Source organism: Nerophis lumbriciformis, linkage group LG25 (assembly GCF_033978685.3).
Source record: "Nerophis lumbriciformis linkage group LG25, RoL_Nlum_v2.1, whole genome shotgun sequence".
Classification (NCBI taxonomy): Eukaryota; Metazoa; Chordata; class Actinopteri; order Syngnathiformes; family Syngnathidae; genus Nerophis; species Nerophis lumbriciformis.
The window spans coordinates 373353-392500 of NC_084572.2; the positions used below are offsets into that span (position 1 = coordinate 373353).

The following is a 19148-nucleotide window of genomic DNA, read 5'->3' on the forward strand; positions in this document are numbered from 1 at the left end:
AAAAATGTGGAAATGGTGGATGTTTGAAAAATGGTCAATTCATTTTGAATGGGAAAAATGTCCTGGAAAACCTGGAATTCTGGAAAATCTGGACATTTTTGGAATTTTTAAGGGAAAGCCCGCGATTCCTGAATAGGCTGAACAGTTTGAAGTTGGAACGGTTTGAATCGGATGAAAAATGTGGAAGGAGTAGTCGCCTGAAAAAATTGTCACAAAACGGTTTGAAAAAAAGGGAATTCCTAGAAAAAAAATTTATTTGGAAAATGATAGTTTGAATTTCCAGGATGAATGCAATATTTTTAAGGCAAAATGGTTTGAATCGGATGCAAATGTGGAAATGGTGGAATTTAGAAAAATGTCCCATTCATTTCAACGGGAATTTCGTGGAAATTTGGGAATTTCGAGAAAAGAGGGAATTTGTTTTACTTGGAAAAAATTATAGTTTGACTTTCCAGGATGAGTGGAATATGTTGAAGGTGGAATAGTGAATCGGATAAAATATGTAGGAATTATGTAAAAAATGGTAAAAAATTGGAATGTTCTTGAATGAGTTACAATAGTTGGTGTTGGAATTTTTCAAAATGGTCGAGAAATGTTGAAGGAGTAACATTTTTAATTGAGGAATGGTTTTACGGAATTCCTGGAGTTTCGGGAAAACCGGGAATTTATCAAGTTTAAAAAACAGTTTTGTTTTTGTCCTGATTAAGAGGAATCTTTTGTTGGTGGAACGGTTGAAGTGGGTTGAAAAATGTGGAAGGAGTAGTCGCCAGAAAACAGGGTCAAAAAAGGGTTTGGAAAACTGGGAATTCTGGGAATTGCTGGCATTTTTGTGAACTTGGAAAAATTATAGTTTGAATTTCTAGGCTGTTGAAGGTGGAATGGTTTGAATAGGTTGAAAAATGTGGAAATGGTGGAAGTTTGAAAAATGGTCAATTCATTTTGAATGGGAAAAATGTCCCGGAAAACCTGGAAATCTGGGAAATTGGGGAAATTTTGGAGTTTGTCAAGGGAAAACCCGCGATTCCCAAACAGGCTGAACAGTTTGAAGTTGGAACGGTTTGAATCAGATGAAAAATGTGGAAGGAGTAGTCGCCAGAAAAAAGGGTCACAAAAGGGTTTGAAAAAAAGGGAATTCTGGGAATTCCTGGACATTTTCTTGAACTTGGAAAAATGACAGTTTGAATTTCCAGGATGAGTGGAATATGTTGAAGGTGGAATGGTTTGACTCGGTTGAAAAATGTGGAAATGTGGAAGTTTTAAAATGGTCAAATCATTTTGAATGGGAATAATGTCTCAGAAAACCTGGAATTCTGGGAAATCTGGGAATTTTTGGAATTTGTCAAGGGAAAACCTGCGATTCCCAAATAGGCTGAACAGTTTGAAGTTGGAACGGTTTGAATCGGATGAAAAATGTGGAAGTATTAGTCACCAGAAAAAAGGGTCACAAAAGGGTTTGAAAAAAAAGGGAATTCTGGGAATTCCTGGACATTTTCTTGAACTTGGAAAAATGACAGTTTGAATTTCCAGGATGAGTGGAATATGTTGAAGGTGGAATGGTTTGACTCGGTTGAAAAATGTGGAAATGTGGAAGTTTTAAAATGGTCAAATCATTTTGAATGGGAAAAATGTCTCAGAAAACCTGGAATTCTGGGAAATCTAGGAATTTTTGGAATTTGTCAAGGGAAGACCTGCGATTTCCAAATAGGCTGAACAGTTTGAAGTTGGAACGGTTTGAATCCGATGAAAAATGTGGAAGGAGTAGTCGCCAGAAAAAAGGGTCACAAAGGGTTTTAAAAAAAGGTAATTCTGGGAATTCCTGGAAATTTTCTTGAACTTGGAAAAATGACAGTTTGAATTTCCAGGATGAGTGGAACATGTTGAAGGTAGAATAGTTTGAGTCAGGTGAAAAATGTGGAAATGTGGAAGTTTTAAAATGGTCAAATCATTTTGAATGGGAAAAATTTCTCAGAAAAACTGGAATTCTGGAAAATCTGGGAATTTTTGGAATTTGCCAGGGGAAAACCTGCGATTTCCAAATAGGCTGAACAGTTTGAAGTTGGAACGGTTTGAATCGGATGAAAAATGTGGAAGGAGTAGTCGCCAGAAAAAAGGGTCACCAAAGGGTTTAAAAAAAAGGTAATTCTGGGAATTCCTTGAAATGTTCTTGAACTTGGAAAAATGACAGTTTGAATTTCCAGGATGAGTGGAATATGTTGAAGGTGGAATGGTTTGAATCAGGTGAAAAATGTGGAAATGTGGGAAGTTTTAAAATGGTCAAATCATTTTGAATGGGAAAATATCTCAGAAAAACTGGAATTCTGGAAAATCTGGGAATTTTTGGAATTTGTCAGGGGAAAACCCGCGATTTCCAAATAGGCTGAACAGTTTGAAGTTGGAACGGTTTGAATCGGATGAAAAATGTGGAAGTATTAGTCGCCAGAAAAAAGGGTCACAAAAGGGTTTGAAAAAAAAGGGAATTCTGGGAATTCCTGGAAATGTTCTTGAACTTGGAAAAATGACAGTTTGAATTTCCAGGATGAGTGGAATATGTTGAAGGTAGAATAGTTTGAATCAGGTGAAAAATGTGGAAATGTGGAAGTTTTAAAATGGTCAAATCATTTTGAATGGGAAAAATGTCTCAGAAAACCTGGAATTCTGGGAAATCTGGGAATTTTTGGAATTTGTCAAGGGAAAACCTGCGATTCCCAAATAGGCTGAACAGTTTGAAGTTGGAACGGTTTGAATCGGATGAAAAATGTGGAAGTATTAGTCACCAGAAAAAAGGGTCACAAAAGGGTTTGAAAAAAAAGGGAATTCTGGGAATTCCTGGAAATTTTCTTGAACTTGGAAAAATGACAGTTTGAATTTCCAGGATGAGTGGAATATGTTGAAGGTGGAATGGTTTGACTCGGTTGAAAAATGTGGACATTTTAAAATGGTCAAATCATTTTGAATGGGAAAAATGTCTCAGAAAACCTGGAATTCTGGGAAATCTGGGAATTTTTGGAATTTGTCAAGGGAAAACCTGCGATTTCCAAATAGGCTGAACAGTTTGAAGTTGGAACGGTTTGAATTGGATGAAAAATGTGGAAGTATTAGTCACCAGAAAAAAGGGTCACAAAAGGGTTTGAAAAAAAAGGGAATTCTGGGAATTCCTGGACATTTTCTTGAACTTGGAAAAATGACAGTTTGAATTTCCAGGATGAGTGGAACATGTTGAAGGTAGAATAGTTTGAATCAGGTGAAAAATGTGGAAATGTGGAAGTTTTAAAATGGTCAAATCATTTTGAATGGGAAAAATGTCCTAGAAAACCTGAAATTCTGGAAAATCTGGAAATTTTTGGAATTTTTAAGGGAAAGCCCGCGATTCCTGAATAGGCTGAACAGTTTGAAGTTGGAACGGTTTGAATCGGATGAAAAATGTGGAAGGAATAGTCGCCTGAAAAAAGGGTCACAAAACGGTTTGAAAAAAGGGAATTCCTAGAAAAAATTTAATTTGGAAAATGATAGTTTAAATTTCCAGGTTGAATGCAATATTTTTAAGGCAAAATGGTTTGAATCAGATGCAAATGTGGAAATGGTGGAATTTAGAAAAATGTCCCATTTATTTCAACGGGAATTTCATGGAAATTTGGGAATTTTGAGAAAAGAGGGAATTTGTTTTACTTGGAAAAAAAATATAGTTTGAATTTCCAGGATAAGTGGAATATGTTGAAGGTGGAATGGTTTGAATCGGATAAAAAAATGTAGGAGTTGTGTAAAAAATGGTAAAAAATTGGAATGTTCTTGAATGAGTTACAATAGTTGGTGTTGGAATTTTTCAAAACGGTCGAGAAATGTTGAAGGAGTAACATTTTTAATTGAGGAATGTTTTTACGGAATTCCTGGAGTTTCGGGAAAACCGGGAATTTATCAAGTTTAAAAAACAGTTTTGTTTTTGTCCTGATTAAGAGGAATCTTTTGCTGGTGGAACGGTTGAAGTGGGTTGAAAAATGTGGAAGGAGTAGTCACCAGGAAAAAGGGTGAAAATAGGGTTTGGAAAACTGGGAATTCTGGGAATTGCTGGCATTTTTGTGAACTTGGAAAAATTATAGTTTGAATTTCCAGAATGAGTGGAATATGTTGAAGGTGGAATGGTTTGAATAGGTTGAAAAATGTGGAAATGGTGGAAGTTTGAAAAATGGTCAATTCATTTTGAATGGGAAAAATGTCCCGGAAAACCTGGAATTCTGGAAAATCAGGGAAATTTTGGAGTTTGTCAAGGGAAAACCCGCGATTTCCAAATAGGCTGAACAGTTTGAAGTTGGAACGGTTTGAATCGGATGAAAAATGTGGAAGGAATAGTCGCCTGAAAAAAGGGTCACAAAAGGGTTTGAAAAAAAGGGAATTCTGGGAATTCCTGGAAATGTTCTTGAACTTGGAAAAATGACAGTTTGAATTTCCAGGATGAGTGGAATATGTTGAAGGTGGAATGGTTTGACTCGGTTGAAAAATGTGGAAATGTGGAAGTTTTAAAATGGTCAAATCATTTTGAATGGGAAAAATGTCTCAGAAAACCTGGAATTCTGGGAAATCTGGGAATTTTTTAAATTTGTCAAGGGAAAACCCGCGATTCCCAAATAGGCTGAACAGTTTGGTGTTGGAACGGTTTGAATTGGATGAAAAATGTGGAAGGAGTAGTCGCCAGAAAAAAGGGTCACAAAAGGGTTTGAAAAAAAGGGACTTCTGGGAATTCCTGGAAATGTTCTTGAACATGGAAAAAAGATCGTTTGAATTTCCAGGATGAGTGGAATATGTTGATGGTGGAATGGTTTGAATAGGTTGAAAAATGTGGAAGTTTGAAAAAAGGTCAATTCATTTTGAAAGGGAAAAATTTCCCGGAAAACCTGGAATTCTGGGAAATCTGGCGTATTTGTCAAGGGAAAACCCGCAATTTGTGAATAGGCTGAACATGCTTTGGAGCGTTCACACAATCAGGACAGCGTATGGAATGGATCTGTTGTCCACTGATGCTAATTTATGCTAATGAGGACAAGAGCGTCGCCAGACTAATGCTAACGTGATCGTTCGCGTATCGCCCTCCGACGAGAGGCCGCGTTGAGTCGCTCGCCACGTGTGAGCTCACCTTGCAGGAGCGGAGGATCTGGAACATGAGCGGCAGGCCGAGCGTGACCAGCTCCTCCGTGTACTCGTCCTCCTGGATGCAGCTGAAGTCCTTGAGCAGACCCTGGATCAGCGGGCGGCGGTGCTGAGTGAAGCTGCTCTTCAGGGACTCCAGCCAGGTGTGCAGCGTCCAGGGAACACCTGGGAGCAACACGGCCATCGTCAACACACACACACACACGTCAACACAACACACACACACACACACATCAACACACACACAGGCGGCGTCTGAGCACTTTGAAGGCCGGCCATGTTTGCATCACTTGATGGCGTTGGAAAGCGGCGTTGTTATTGGAGAATGTTCTGTGACGTGAATATGAAGGCAAGCGAGCCTCAAATGTACTTTTTGCGATGATCATGCAGCTCACAGCCACAGTTTGCTATGATAGGTTGTGGATGCGTCAGGCCACAGGTGTCAAACTCAAGGCCCGGGGGCCAAATCTGGCCCGCCACATTATTTTATGTGGCCCGCGAAAGCTTGGAAATAATATGCGTGAATAAAATGTTTAATCTTTTCTTACTAAATACATTTATTTCACTTTTTGACATTAAACATCATGAACATCTCTTAAAATTCAATATTATCAAAAATCTAAATATTATATTGTGGTTAGAGTGAGATAGGTAGGTTGTGAGTTCAAACCCCGGCCGAGTCATACCAAAGACTATAAAAATGGGGGCCATTACCTCCCTGCTTGGCACTCAGCATCAAGGCTTGGAATTGGGGGTTAAATCACCAAAAATGATTCCCGGGCGCGTCCACCGCTGCTGCTCACTGCTCCCCTCACCTCCCAGGGAGTGATCAAGGGTGATGGGTCAAATGCAGAAAAGAATTTCGCCACACCTGGTGTGTGTGTGACAATCATTGCTACTTTTTAATCATGTATTCCAAAAATATTTTTTGTTAAAATGAAAATAAATACTATACTTAAATATCTGTTTGACGTATGATTTCAAAACAAATTATCAATCAAATTGACAATAGATTTTACGGTTAAATTCCACCGACTGAGTTTTTTTTTTTTTTTTTTTTACCGTAAAATCAACTTTGGTTCTGTTTTTTTCCATATACAGTAAGACACTAAAACATTATAAACTAACAAAAAAAAACATTAAAACAAGATTTTACGGTAAAAAAACCAACCTGGCAGCTCTGTTGCTTCAATTTTACAGCTAAAAACAGCGGTATTGTTTCTCCATTCCATTCAATATCTTCAATTTTTTTATATGCTGTAAAAAAAACCCACTGCCTTTACGGTAAAATTCTGGTGATTGAGCTGCCATTGGGAATTTTTTGGAAAATGTTAAAAGACTTGAATGTTCTGAATGAGTTGAAATGGTTGGTGTTGGAATTTTTCAAATCGGTCGAGAAACGTTGAAGTAGTAACATTTTTAATTGAGAAATGAAATGGTATTAAGGAATTCCAGGAATTCCGGGAAAACCGGGAATTTTTCCAGTTAAAAAATAAAATTGTTTTTTATCCTGATTAAGAGGAATGTTTGGATGGTGGAACGGTTGAAGTGGGTTTAAAAATGTGGAGGGAATAGTTGCCAGAAAAAAGGGAATTCTGGGAATTCCTGGAATTTTTTTGAACTTGGAAAAATTATAGTTTGAATTTCCAGGATGAGTGGAATATGTTGAAGGTGGAATGGTTTGAATCGGTTGAAAAATGTGGAAATGGTGCAAGTTTGAAAAATGGCCAATTCATTTAGAATGGGAAAAATGTCCCAGAAAACCTGGAATTCTGGAAAATCTGGGAATTTTTCAAGGGAAAGCCCACGATTCCTGAATAGGTTGAACAGTTTGAAGTTGGAACGGTTTGAATGTGGGAAATTGTGGATCTTTGAAAAATGTCCCATTCATTTCAATGGGAATTTCATGGAAATTTGGTAATTTCAGGAAAAGCGGGAATTTTTTGGAAAGTGTTAAAAGACTTGAATGTTCTGAATGAGTTGAAATGGTTGGTGTTGGAATTTTTCAAATCGGCCGAGAAACGTTGAAGTAGCAACATTTTTAATTGAGAAATGGTATTAAAGAATTCCAGGAATTTCGGGAAAACCGGGAATTTTTCCAGTTAAAAAAAACTATTGTTTTTTTATCCTGATTAAGAAGAATGTTTGGATGGTGGAACGGTTGAAGTGGGTTTAACAATGTGGAAGGGGTAGTCTCCAGAAAAAAGGGAATTTTGGGAATTCCTGGAATTTTTTTGAACTTGGAAAAATGATAGTTTAAATTTCCAGGATGAGTGGAATATGTTGAAGGTGGAATGGTTTGAATCGGTTGAAAAATGTGGAAATGGTGGAAGTTTGAAAAATGGCCAATTCATTTAGAATGGGAAAAATGTCCCGGAACACCTGGAATTCTGGAAAATCTGGGAATTTTTCAAGGGAAAGCCCACGATTCCTGAATAGGCTGAACAGTTTGAAGTTGGAACGGTTTGAATGTGGGAAATTGTGGATCTTTGAAAAATGTCCCATTCATTTCAATGGGAATTTCATGGAAATTTGGTCATTTCAGGAAAAGCGGGAACTTTTTAACTTTTAGTGTTAAAAGACTTGAATGTTCTGAATGAGTTGAAATGGTTGGTGTTGGAATTTTTTCAAATCGGTCGAGAAATGTTGAAGTAGTAACATTTTTAATTGAGAAATGGTATCAAGGAATTCCAGGAATTTCGGGAAAACCGGGAATTTGTCAAGTAAAAAAAAAAACCTTTTGTTTTTATCCCGATTAAAAGGAATGTTAGAACGATGGAAGTGGGTTGAAAAATGTGGAAGGAGTAGTCGCCAGAAAAAAGGGTTTGACAAAAAGGGAATTCTGGGAATTTCTGAAATGTTTTTTAACTTGGAAAAAGGAAAGTTTGAATTTCCAGGATGAGTGGAATATGTTGAAGGTAGAATGGTTTGAATCGGTTGAAAAATGTGGAAATGGTGGAAGTTTGAAAAATGGCCAATTCATTTTGAATGAGAAAAATATCCCAGAAAACCTGGAAATTTTGGAACATCTGGGAATTTTTCAAGGAAAAGACCACAATTCCTGAATAGGCTGAACAGTTTGAAGTTGTAACGGTTTGAATCGCATGAAAAATGTGGGAATTGTGGACCTTTGAAAAATGTCCCATTCATTTCAATGGGACTTTCACGGAAATTTGGTAATTTCAGGAAAAGCGGGAATTTTTTTAGAAAGTCTTAAAAGACTTGAATGTTCTGAATGAGTTGAAATGGTTGGTGTTGGAATTTTTCAAATCGGCCGAGAAACGAAGTAGTGACATTTTTAATTGAGAAATGGTATTAAGGAATTCCAGGAATTTCGGGAAAACCGGGAATTTTTCCAGTAAAAAAAACCCTTTTGTTTTTTATCCTGATTAAGAGGAATGTTAGAACGGTGGAATGGTTGAAGTGGGTTGAAGAATGTGGAAGGAGTAGTCGCCAGAAAAAGGGTTTGGAAAAAAAGGGAATTCTGGGAATTCCTGGAATTTTTTTGAACTTGCAAAAATGAAAGTTTGAATTTCCAGAATGAGTGGAATATGTTGAAGGTGGAATGGTTTGAATAGGTTGAAAAATGTGGAAATGGTGCAAGTTTGACAAATGGCCGATTTTGAATGGGAAAAATGTCCTGGAAAACCTGGAATTCTGGGACATCTGGGAATTTGTCAAGAGAAAGCCCGCGATTCCTGAGTAGGTCGTTTTTTTTTAATATACCGTAAAATCAACTTTAGTCATGTTTTTTCCATATACAGTAAGACACTAAAACATTGAAAAAACTGAAAAACTTCAAATAACAACAACAACCTGGCAGCTCTTTTGCATGAATTTGACCGCTAAAACAGTTGTATGGTTTCTCCATTCCATTCCATCTTTTATATGCTTCTTTTACTGTACAATTCTGGTGACTGAGCTGCCAGTTTCTAAATTAACATTTAAATTAGAGATGTCCGATAATATCGGCCTGCTGATATCATCGGCCGAAAAATGCTTTAAAATGTAATATCAGAAATTAACGGTATCGTTTTTTTTATTATTGGTATCGTTTTTTTTCAAATGTATTTTTGTTTTTATTAAATCAACATAAAAAACACAAGATACACTTACAATTAGTGCACCAACCCAAAAAACCTCCCTCCCCCATTTACACTCATTCACACAAAAGGGTTGTTTCTTTCTGTTATTAATATTCTGGTAGGTTCCTACATTATATATCAATATACAAACCCCGTTTCCATATGAGTTGGGAAATTGTGTTAGATGTAAATATAAACGGAATACAATGATTTGCAAATCATTTTCAAGCCATATTCAGTTGAATATGCTACAAAGACAACATATTTCATGTTCAAACTCATAAAATTTTTTTTTTTTGCAAATAATCATTAACTTTAGAATTTGATGGCAGCAACACGTGACAAAGAAGTTGGGAAAGGTGGCAATAAATACTGATAAAGTTGAGGAATGCTCATCAAACACTTATTTGGAACATCCCACAGGTGTGCAGGCTAATTGGGAACAGGTGGGTGCCATGATTGGGTATAAAAGTAGATTCCATGAAATGCTCAGTCATTCACAAACAAGGATGGGGCGAGGGTCACCACTTTGTCAACAAATGCGTGAGCAAATTGTTGAACAGTTTAAGAAAAACCTTTCTCAACCAGCTATTGCAAGGAATTTAGGGATTTCACCATCTACGCTCCGTAATATCATCAAAGGGTTCAGAGAATGTGGAGAAATCACTGCACGTAAGCAGCTAAGCCCGTGACCTTCCATCCCTCAGGCTGTACTGCATCAACAAGCGACATCAGTGTGTGAAGGATATCACCACATGGGCTCAGGAACACTTCAGAAACCCACTGTCAGTAACTACAGTTGGTCGCTACATCTGCAAGTGCAAGTTAAAACTCTCCTATGCAAGGCGAAAACCGTTTATCAACAACACCCAGAAACGCCGTCGGCTTCGCTGGGCCTGAGCTCATCTAAGATGGACTGATACAAAGTGGAAAAGTGTTCTGTGGTCTGACGAGTCCACATTTCAAATTGTTTTTGGGAACTGTGGACGTGGTGTCCTCCGGACCAAAGAGGAAAAGAACCATCCGGATTGTTCTAGGCGCAAAGTGTAAAAGGCAGCATGTGTGATGGTATGGGGGTGTATTAGTGGCCAAGACATGGGTAACTTACACATCTGTGAAGGCACCATTAATGCTGAAAGGTACATACAGGTTTTGGAGCAACATATGTCGCCATCTAAGCAACGTTACCATGGACGCCCCTGCTTATTTCAGCAAGACAATGCCAAGCCACGTGTTACATCAATGTGGCTTCATAGTAAAAGAGTGCGGGTACTAGACTGGCCTGCCTGTAGTCCAGACATTGAAAATGTGTGGCGCATTATGAAGCCTAAAATAGCAGAAGGGAGACCCCCGGACTGTTGAACAACTTAAGCTGTACATCAAGCAAGAATGGGAAAGAATTCCACCTGAGAAGCTTCAAAAATGTGTCTCCTCAGTTCCCAAACCTTTACTGAGTGTTGTTAAAAGGAAAGGCCATGTAACACAGTGGTGAACATGCCCTTTCCCAACTACTTTGGCACGTGTTGCAGCCATGAAATTCTAAGAAAAAAAAATAAAGTTTATGAGTTTGAACATCAAAAATGTTGTCTTTGTAGCATATTCAACTGAATATGGCTTGAAAAGGATTTGCAAATCATTGTATTCCGTTTATATTTACATCTAACACAATTTCCCAACTCATATGGAAACAGGGTTTGTATTGCTCATTGTTAAACGTGGCCCTCTGAGGGCAACCATAACTGCCATGTGGCCCTCAATTAAGACCAGTTTGACAGCTCTGCCTTAGGCAGCTACTATGCTTGCTATGATAGGCTGTGATGCGTTAGGCAGCTACTATGCTTGCTATGATAGGCTGTGATGCCTTAGGCAGCTACTATGCTTGCTATGATAGGCTGTGATGCCTTAGGCAGCTACTATGCTTGCTATGATAGGCTGTGATGCGTTAGGCAGTTACAATGGCGCATGCTGGCCACGGCTGATGGTGCGAGTCTGACCTAAGCTGCGGATGTCTATGGTGATGTCCACATGGCCGTGCTCGGCACTATGGTACATGGCCTCTCTCAGGGCCCGCAGCTTGGCCTTTCCTGTTCGTAGCGTCCCGCCGCCGTTGGCCTGCGGTGCCATGCTCTTCTCCCTGGGCGTGGAACCCTCAGCCAGGATCTCCTCCAGCGACAGAACGTCGCCCTTCTCCTTCTCGGACTGGGACAGGAGCTTGCGGAATACGTTCCTGCAGGAAGACGACAAGAAGCTTGATCACGGAAAAGCGTCCAAAAAGCCTCGACGTGAATGAGAAATGCTGCAGTCACATCAATGTTGCAGGATCAAAAACAAATGCAAAAGAAGAAAAATGCTGCAAGTTCAAACAAAACGGAAGTTAGGAGGTCAGTCAGGCCACTAGGGGCGCCAGATATAAAGAGATGTTTGTCTTTAAAGCTTTTTGAACAAAATTGTACATTTTTCTTTATGTCTTTGTCATGACATTACTGGTTTTACGAGCATGTTGGGCAGCGCACGCACACTGAGTACTTACAAGCAGACACAGTGTGTAGACAGAAAAGGGAGAATGGACGCATTTTGGCGCAAAAACTAAAGATAAAGGTGAAGTTATAACACTGAAACGCCCTCCTGCGCGGTGGACAAGTGGTTAGAGTGTCCGCCCTGAGATCGGTAGGTCGTGAGTTCAAACCCCGGCCGAGTCATACCAAAGACTATAAAAAAAAAAAGGGACCTCCCTGCTTGGCACTCAGCATCAAGGGTTGGAATTGGGGGTTGAATCACCAAAAATGATTCCCGGGCGCGGCCACAGCCGCTGCTCACTGCTCCCCTCACCCCCCAGGGGGTGATCAAGGGTGATGGGTCAAAAGCAGAGGATAATTTGTGTGTGTGTGTGTGACAATCATTGGTACTTTAACTTAAAATCACTAATCCTCGCCTCCATGGTGACACATAAAGTACGTTTTTTTTTTTTTTTAACCATAAAATCAACTTTGGTACTGTTTTTTTCCATATACAGTAAGACACTAAAACATTAAAAACTAACAAAAAAAACCCATTAAAACAAGATTTTACGGTAAAAAAACCAACCTGGCAGCTCTGTTGCTTCAATTTTACAGCTAAAAACAGCGCTATTGTTTCTCCATTCCATTCAATTTCTTCAATTTTTTTATATGCTGTAAAAAAAAACACTGCCTTTACGGTAAAATTCTGGTGATTGAGCTGCCAGCGGGAATTTTGGGGAAAATGTTAAAAGACTTGAATGTTCTGAATGAGTTGAAATGGTTGGTGTTGGAATTTTTCAAATCGGTCGAGAAACGTTGAAGTAGTAACATTTTTAATTGAGAAATGAAATGGTATTAAGGAATTCCAGGAATTTCGGGAAAACCGGGAATTTTTCCAGTTAAAAAACAAATATTGTTTTTTATCCTGATTAAGAGGAATGTTTGGATGGCGGAACGGTTGAAGTGGGTTTAAAAATGTGGAAAGAATAGTCGCCAGAAAAAAGGGAATTCTGGGAATTCCTGGAATTTTTTTCAACTTGGAAAATTGATAGTTTGAATTTCCAGGGTGAGTGGAATATGTTGAAGGTGGAATGGTTTGAATCGGTTGAAAAATAAGGAAATGATGGAAGTTTGAAAAACGGCCAATTCATTTAGAATGGGAAAAATGTCCCGGAAAACCTGGAATTCTGGAAAATCTAGGAATTTTTCAAGGGAAAGCCCACGATTCCTGAATAGGTTGAACAGTTTGAAGTTGGAACGGTTTGAATGTGGGAAATTGTGGAACTTTGAAAAATGTCCCATTCATGTCAATGGGAATTTCATGGAAATTTGGTAATTTCAGGAAAAGCGGGAATTTTTTAAAAAAGTGTTAAAAGACTTGAATGTTCTGAATGAGTTGAAATGGTTGGTGTTGGAATTTTTCAAGTCGGTCGAGAAACGTTGAAGTAGTTAAATTTTTAATTGAGAAATGGTATTAAAGAATTCCAGGAATTTCGGAAAAATCGGGAATTTTTCCAGTTAAAAAAAACCAACTCTTGTTTTTTATCCTGATTAGGAGGAATGTTTGGATGGTGGAACGGTTGAAGTGGGTTGAAAAATGTGGAAAGAATAGTCGCCAGAAAAAAGGGAATTCTGGGAATTCCTGGAATTTTTTTCAACTTGGAAAAATGATAGTTTGAATTTCCAGGATGAGTGGAATATGTTGAAGGTGGAATGGTTTGAATCGGTTGGAAAATAAGGAAATGATGGAAGTTTGAAAAATGGCCAATTCATTTAGAATGGTAAAAATGTCCCGGAAAACCTGGAATTCTGGAAAATCTAGGAATTTTTCAAGGGAAAGCCCACGATTCCTGAATAGGTTGAACAGTTTGAAGTTGGAACGGTTTGAATGTGGGAAATTGTGGAACTTTGAAAAATGTCCCATTCATGTCAATGGGAATTTCATGGAAATTTGGTAATTTCAGGAAAAGTGGGAATTTTTTTAAAAAGTGTTAAAAGACTTGAATGTTCTGAATGAGTTGAAATGGTTGGTGTTGGAATTTTTCAAATCGGTCGAGAAACGTTGAAGTAGTAACATTTTTAATTGAGAAATGAAATGGTATTAAGGAATTCAAGGAATTTCGGAAAAATCGGGAATTTTTCCAGTTAAAAAAAATAAATTGTTTTTTATCCTGATTAAGAGGAATGTTTGGATGGCGGAACGGTTGAAGTGGGTTTAAAAATGTGGAAAGAATAGTCGCCAGAAAAAAGGGAATTCTGGGAATTCCTGGAATTTTTTTCAACTTGGAAAAATGATAGTTTGAATTTCCAGGATGAGTGGAATATGTTGAAGGTGGAATGGTTTGAATCGGTTGAAAAATAAGGAAATGATGGAAGTTTGAAAAATGGCCAATTCATTTAGAATGGGAAAAATGTCCCGGAAAACCTGGAATTCTGGAAAATCTAGGAATTTTTCAAGGGAAAGCCCACGATTCCTGAATAGGTTGAACAGTTTGAAGTTGGAACGGTTTGAATGTGGGAAATTGTGGATCTTTGAAAAATGTCCCATTCATTTCAATGGGAATTTCATGGAAATTTGGTAATTTCAGGAAAAGCGGGAATTTTTTAAAATTTTTTTAAAAGACTTGAATGTTCTGAATGAGTTGAAATGGTTGCTGTTGGAATTTTTCAAGTCGGCCGAGAAACGTTGAAGTAGTAACATTTTTAATTGAGAAATGAAATGGTATTAAGGAATTCCAGGAATTTCGGGAAAACCGGGAATTTTTCCAGTTAAAAAAAAAATATTGTTTTTTATCCTGATTAAGAGGAATGTTTGGATGGCGGAACGGTTGAAGTGGGTTTAAAAATGTGGAAAGAATAGTCGCCAGAAAAAAGGGAATTCTGGGAATTCCTGGAATTTTTTTCAACTTGGAAAATTGATAGTTTGAATTTCCAGGGTGAGTGGAATATGTTGAAGGTGGAATGGTTTGAATCGGTTGAAAAATAAGGAAATGATGGAAGTTTGAAAAATGGCCAATTCATTTAGAATGGGAAAAATGTCCCGGAAAACCTGGAATTCTGGAAAATCTAGGAATTTTTCAAGGGAAAGCCCACGATTCCTGAATAGGTTGAACAGTTTGAAGTTGGAACGGTTTGAATGTGGGAAATTGTGGATCTTTGAAAAATGTCCCATTCATGTCAATGGGAATTTCATGGAAATTTGGTAATTTCAGGAAAAGCGGGAATTTTTTAAAAAAATTTTAAAAGACTTGAATGTTCTGAATGAGTTGAAATGGTTGCTGTTGGAATTTTTCAAGTCGGCCGAGAAACGTTGAAGTAGTAACATTTTTAATTGAGAAATGGTATTAAAGAATTCCAGGAATTTCGGAAAAATCGGGAATTTTTCCAGTTAAAAAAAAACAACTCTTGTTTTTTTATCCTGATTAGGAGGAATGTTTGGATGGTGGAACGGTTGAAGTGGGTTGAAAAATGTGGAAGGAGTAGTCGCCAGAAAAAAGGGAATTCAGGGAATTCCTGGAATTTTTGTAAACTTGGAAAAATTAAAGTTGAAAAATATAAGATGGAATTGTTTGAATCTGTTGAAAAATGTGGAAATGGTGGACGTTTAACAAATGGCCGATTTTCAAAGGGAAAAATGTCCCGGAAAACCTGAAATTCTGGAAAATCTGGGAATTTTTCAAGGGAAAGCCCACAATTCCTGAATAGGCTGAAAAGTTTGAAGTTGTTGGACTAGTGGTTAGAGTGTCCGCCCTGAGATGGGTAGGTCGTGAGTTCAAACCGGCCGAGTCATACCAAAGACTATAAAAAAAAAAGGGACCTCCCTGCTTGGCACTCAGCATCAAGGGTTGGAATTGGGGGTTGAATCACCAAAAATTATTCCCAGGCGCGGCCACCGCTGCTGCTCACTGCTCCCCTCACCTCCCAGGGGGTGATCAAGGGTGATGGGTCAAAAGCAGAGGATAATTTGGCCACACCTAGTGTGTGTGTGTGTGTGACAATCATTGGTACTTTAACTTAAAATCACTAATCCTCGCCTCCAATGGCGACAAATAAAGTACGTTTCTTACAAGTATTATTATCACTGGAGGACGAGGAATAGCTAAACATGCTTCACTACACACCGTAGGAGGATACAATAGCTCGCCGGCGTCACAATGTAAACAAACGCCATGGGTGGATCTACACCTGACATCCACTCTAATGATACCAAGTACAATAGCGTCGTTGATTTAACACGCTCGGGTGCTGAGAGTGAAACCTCATTCCCCCTGTTTGAAGCCAGGGACGAACAAATGTTGATTAATCGTGCAGCCCAGCCGCGTTTAAATCTCAATGGCCTCCAAATAGCAGACAAGGTTGGTATTTTCTGGTATTTTAGTCAAATCTCTCTCTATATGCTACTAGAAACTGGCAGCTACACAGCAGCTAAGCACACGATATCACACAAGCTAGAAAGTGTCATACAAACAGCACATTTGTCAATCTAAAGTATCAAATATTTATAGTTGTATATTACTTTAAATGCAAAGTTTTCAAAGCAGAAGCGTATTAGTGAGTTTCTTACAAGTATCATTATCACTGGAGGATGAGGAATAGCTAAACATGCTTCACTACACACCGTAGGAGGATACAATAGCTCACCGGCGCCATGGGTGGATCTACTCCTGACATCCACTGTAATGATACCAAGTCGATAGTCGATACTACTATGATTACATCGATATTTTTATCGTCACAAAATCTTTTTTTAAATTCGTATTATATTCATAAACTCAGGAAATACGTCCCAGGACACATGAGGACTTACATTATGACCAATGTATGATCCTGTAACTACTTGGTATCGGATCGATACCTAAATGTGTGGTATCATCCAAAACTAATGTCAAGTATGAAAGAAGAGAAGAAGAAGTGATTATTACATTTGAACAGAAGTGTAGATAGAACATGTTGAAACAGAAAATAAGCAGATATTAACAGTAAATGAACACGTAGATTAATAATCATTTTTTACAGTTTGTCCTTTTTAATGTGTAGAAAATAATAGGTGTATAAATGACACAATATGTTACTGCATAGACTAATTAGGAGTCTTTGTTTGTTTACTTACTACTATTTTATTTAAGGACTAAATGACAATAATAAACATATGTTTCATGTAATCTAAGAGTTTAAAATAATGACATTTTTTTGTGGTCCCCTTTATTTACAAAAGTATTGAAAAGTACCAAAATACACAAATATTGGTATGGAGACAAGCCGAGTTCTAACTAATGAAAGCGGGGGCTGTAAGTTGACAATGTGTGTCTACTTCTAAGTCTGTTTAGATAAAAGGAGTAAAACATGTATTTGTTTTGGCATCTTTTCTTGAAAACCTGTGATTTTTGAGGTGAAGATTACAAGGAAGACCTAAAATTGTCCCGAATTGAGGCATTCCAGGTCACATGATTCATTTCTCTGGGTGTTTTTGCCATTTGAAGCATTTTTCTGCTGCATTTGTTTTTGATCCTGCAGCATTTATGTGATTACATCATTTTTAATATGCGTTGATTTTGTTTCCACCGCCTCGAACGCACGGCGGTCCCAATAAATGTGCCGCCGAGATGACGGAGGAATGGGAAAGTTTTTGTCCACGTTGCCATGGCGCGGGCGTGTCTCACCTGTGTCCGTGCGCCGCCGCCAGGCTGTACGAGTTCATGTCTCCCAGCGGCGCCGAGGAGATGCCGTTTCGACACGTGGTCCCGATCATGGGATCCGCCCCCCTGTCCAGCAGCAGACTCACCAGCTCAAAGTTACCTAACCAGGGGAGCAGGCGGCACATTTATGCCAAAACAAAAAGTGTTCCATTACATCTTCTATTTTTATAAACTAATGAGTGTTAATTGTATCTACCAGCCTGTTGCCATGGCAACACAGCTTCTACTGTTGTCATGCGACACAAAGGCGCTCTTTGGAATTCTTCTGTGGTGATTCAGATTATAACCTTTTAAGCTCTGAATCTACAAACCCCAAAAGCAGTGAAGTTGTCACGTTGAGTAAAAGGTCAATAAAAAGAAAATACAACTTATATTCAATTGCAAAGACAAGATATTTCATGTTTGAACTGGAACATTTTGTTATCTTTTGCAAATATTAGCTCATTTGGAATTTGATGCCTGCAACGTGTTTCAAAAAAGCTGGCACAAGTGGCAAAAAAGACTGAGAAAGTTGAGGAATGCTCATCAAACGCGTATTTGGAACATCCCACAGGTGAACGGGCTAATTGGGAACAGGTGGGTGCCATGATTGGGTGTAAAAGCAGCTTCCATGAAATGCTCACAAACAAGGACGGGGCGAGGGTCACCACTTTGTCGACAATTGCGCGAGCAAACTGTTTAAGAACAACATTTCTCAACAAGGAATTTAGGGATTTCACCATCTTCGCTCCGTAATATCATCAAAAGCTTCAGAGAATCTGGAGAAATCACTGCACGTAAGCCATGATATTACAGACCTTCCATCCCTCAGGCGGTACTACCAGTGTGTAAAGGATATCACCACACGGGCTCAGGAACACTTCAGAAAACCACTGTCCGTAACTACAGTTGGTCGCTACATCTGTAAGTGCAAGTTAAAACTCTACTAGGCCAAGCCAAAGCCATTTATCAACAACACCCAGAAACGCCGCCGGTTTGGGCTCATCTAAGATGGACTGATGCCAAGTGGAAAAAGTGTTCTGTGGTCTGACGAGTCCACATTTCAAATTGTGGACGTCAAGTTCTCCGGACCGAAAGAGGTAAAGAACCATCCGGACTGTTCTAGGCACAAAGTGTAAAAGCCAGCATGTGTGATGGTATGGGGGTGTGTAATAGTGCCCAAGGCACCAAAAATCACCAAAAATGATTCCCGGGCGCGGCACCGCTGCTGCCCACTGCTCCCCTCACCTCCCAGGGGGTGAACAAGGGGATGGGTCAAATGCAGAGGACAAATTTCACCACACCTAGTGTGTGTGTGACAATCATTGGTACTTTAACTTAACTTAAGGCATGGGTAACTTACACATTCATGCTGAAAGGTACATACAGGTTTTGGAGCAACACATGTTGCCATCCAAGCAACATCTTTTTTCATGGACGCCCCTGCTTATTTCAGCAAGACAATGCCAAGCCACGTGTTACAACAGTGTGGCTTCGTAGTAAAAGAGTGCGGGTACTAGACTGGCCTGCCTGTAGTCCAGACCTGTCTCCCATTGAAAAAGTGTGGCGCATTATGAAGCCTAAAATATCACAACGGAGACCCCCGGACTGTTGAACAACAAACTTCAAAAATGTGTCTCCTCAGTTCCCAAAGGTTTACTGAGTGTTGTTAAAAGGAAAGGCCATGTAACAGTGGTAAAAAGAAACTTGTTTGCAATGTGTTGCTGCCATTAAATTCTAAGTTAATGATT

General features: G+C 38.7%; 1 protein-coding gene across 2 annotated transcripts in view; it reads right to left on the bottom strand.

Moving 5' to 3' along the window:
- LOC133621488 (ankyrin repeat and BTB/POZ domain-containing protein 3-A-like) overlaps positions 1-19148 on the bottom strand; it is a 271547-nt gene that overhangs the window by 7754 nt on the left and 244645 nt on the right. For both annotated transcript variants that reach the window (XM_061983534.1, XM_061983533.1), the window contains 3 exons: positions 17383-17518; positions 11219-11451; positions 5126-5304 (listed from right to left, as the gene is read on the bottom strand). In XM_061983534.1, coding sequence (XP_061839518.1) covers positions 5126-5304; positions 11219-11451; positions 17383-17518 — 548 coding nt within the window. The remainder of the gene's footprint in view (positions 1-5125; positions 5305-11218; positions 11452-17382; positions 17519-19148) is intronic.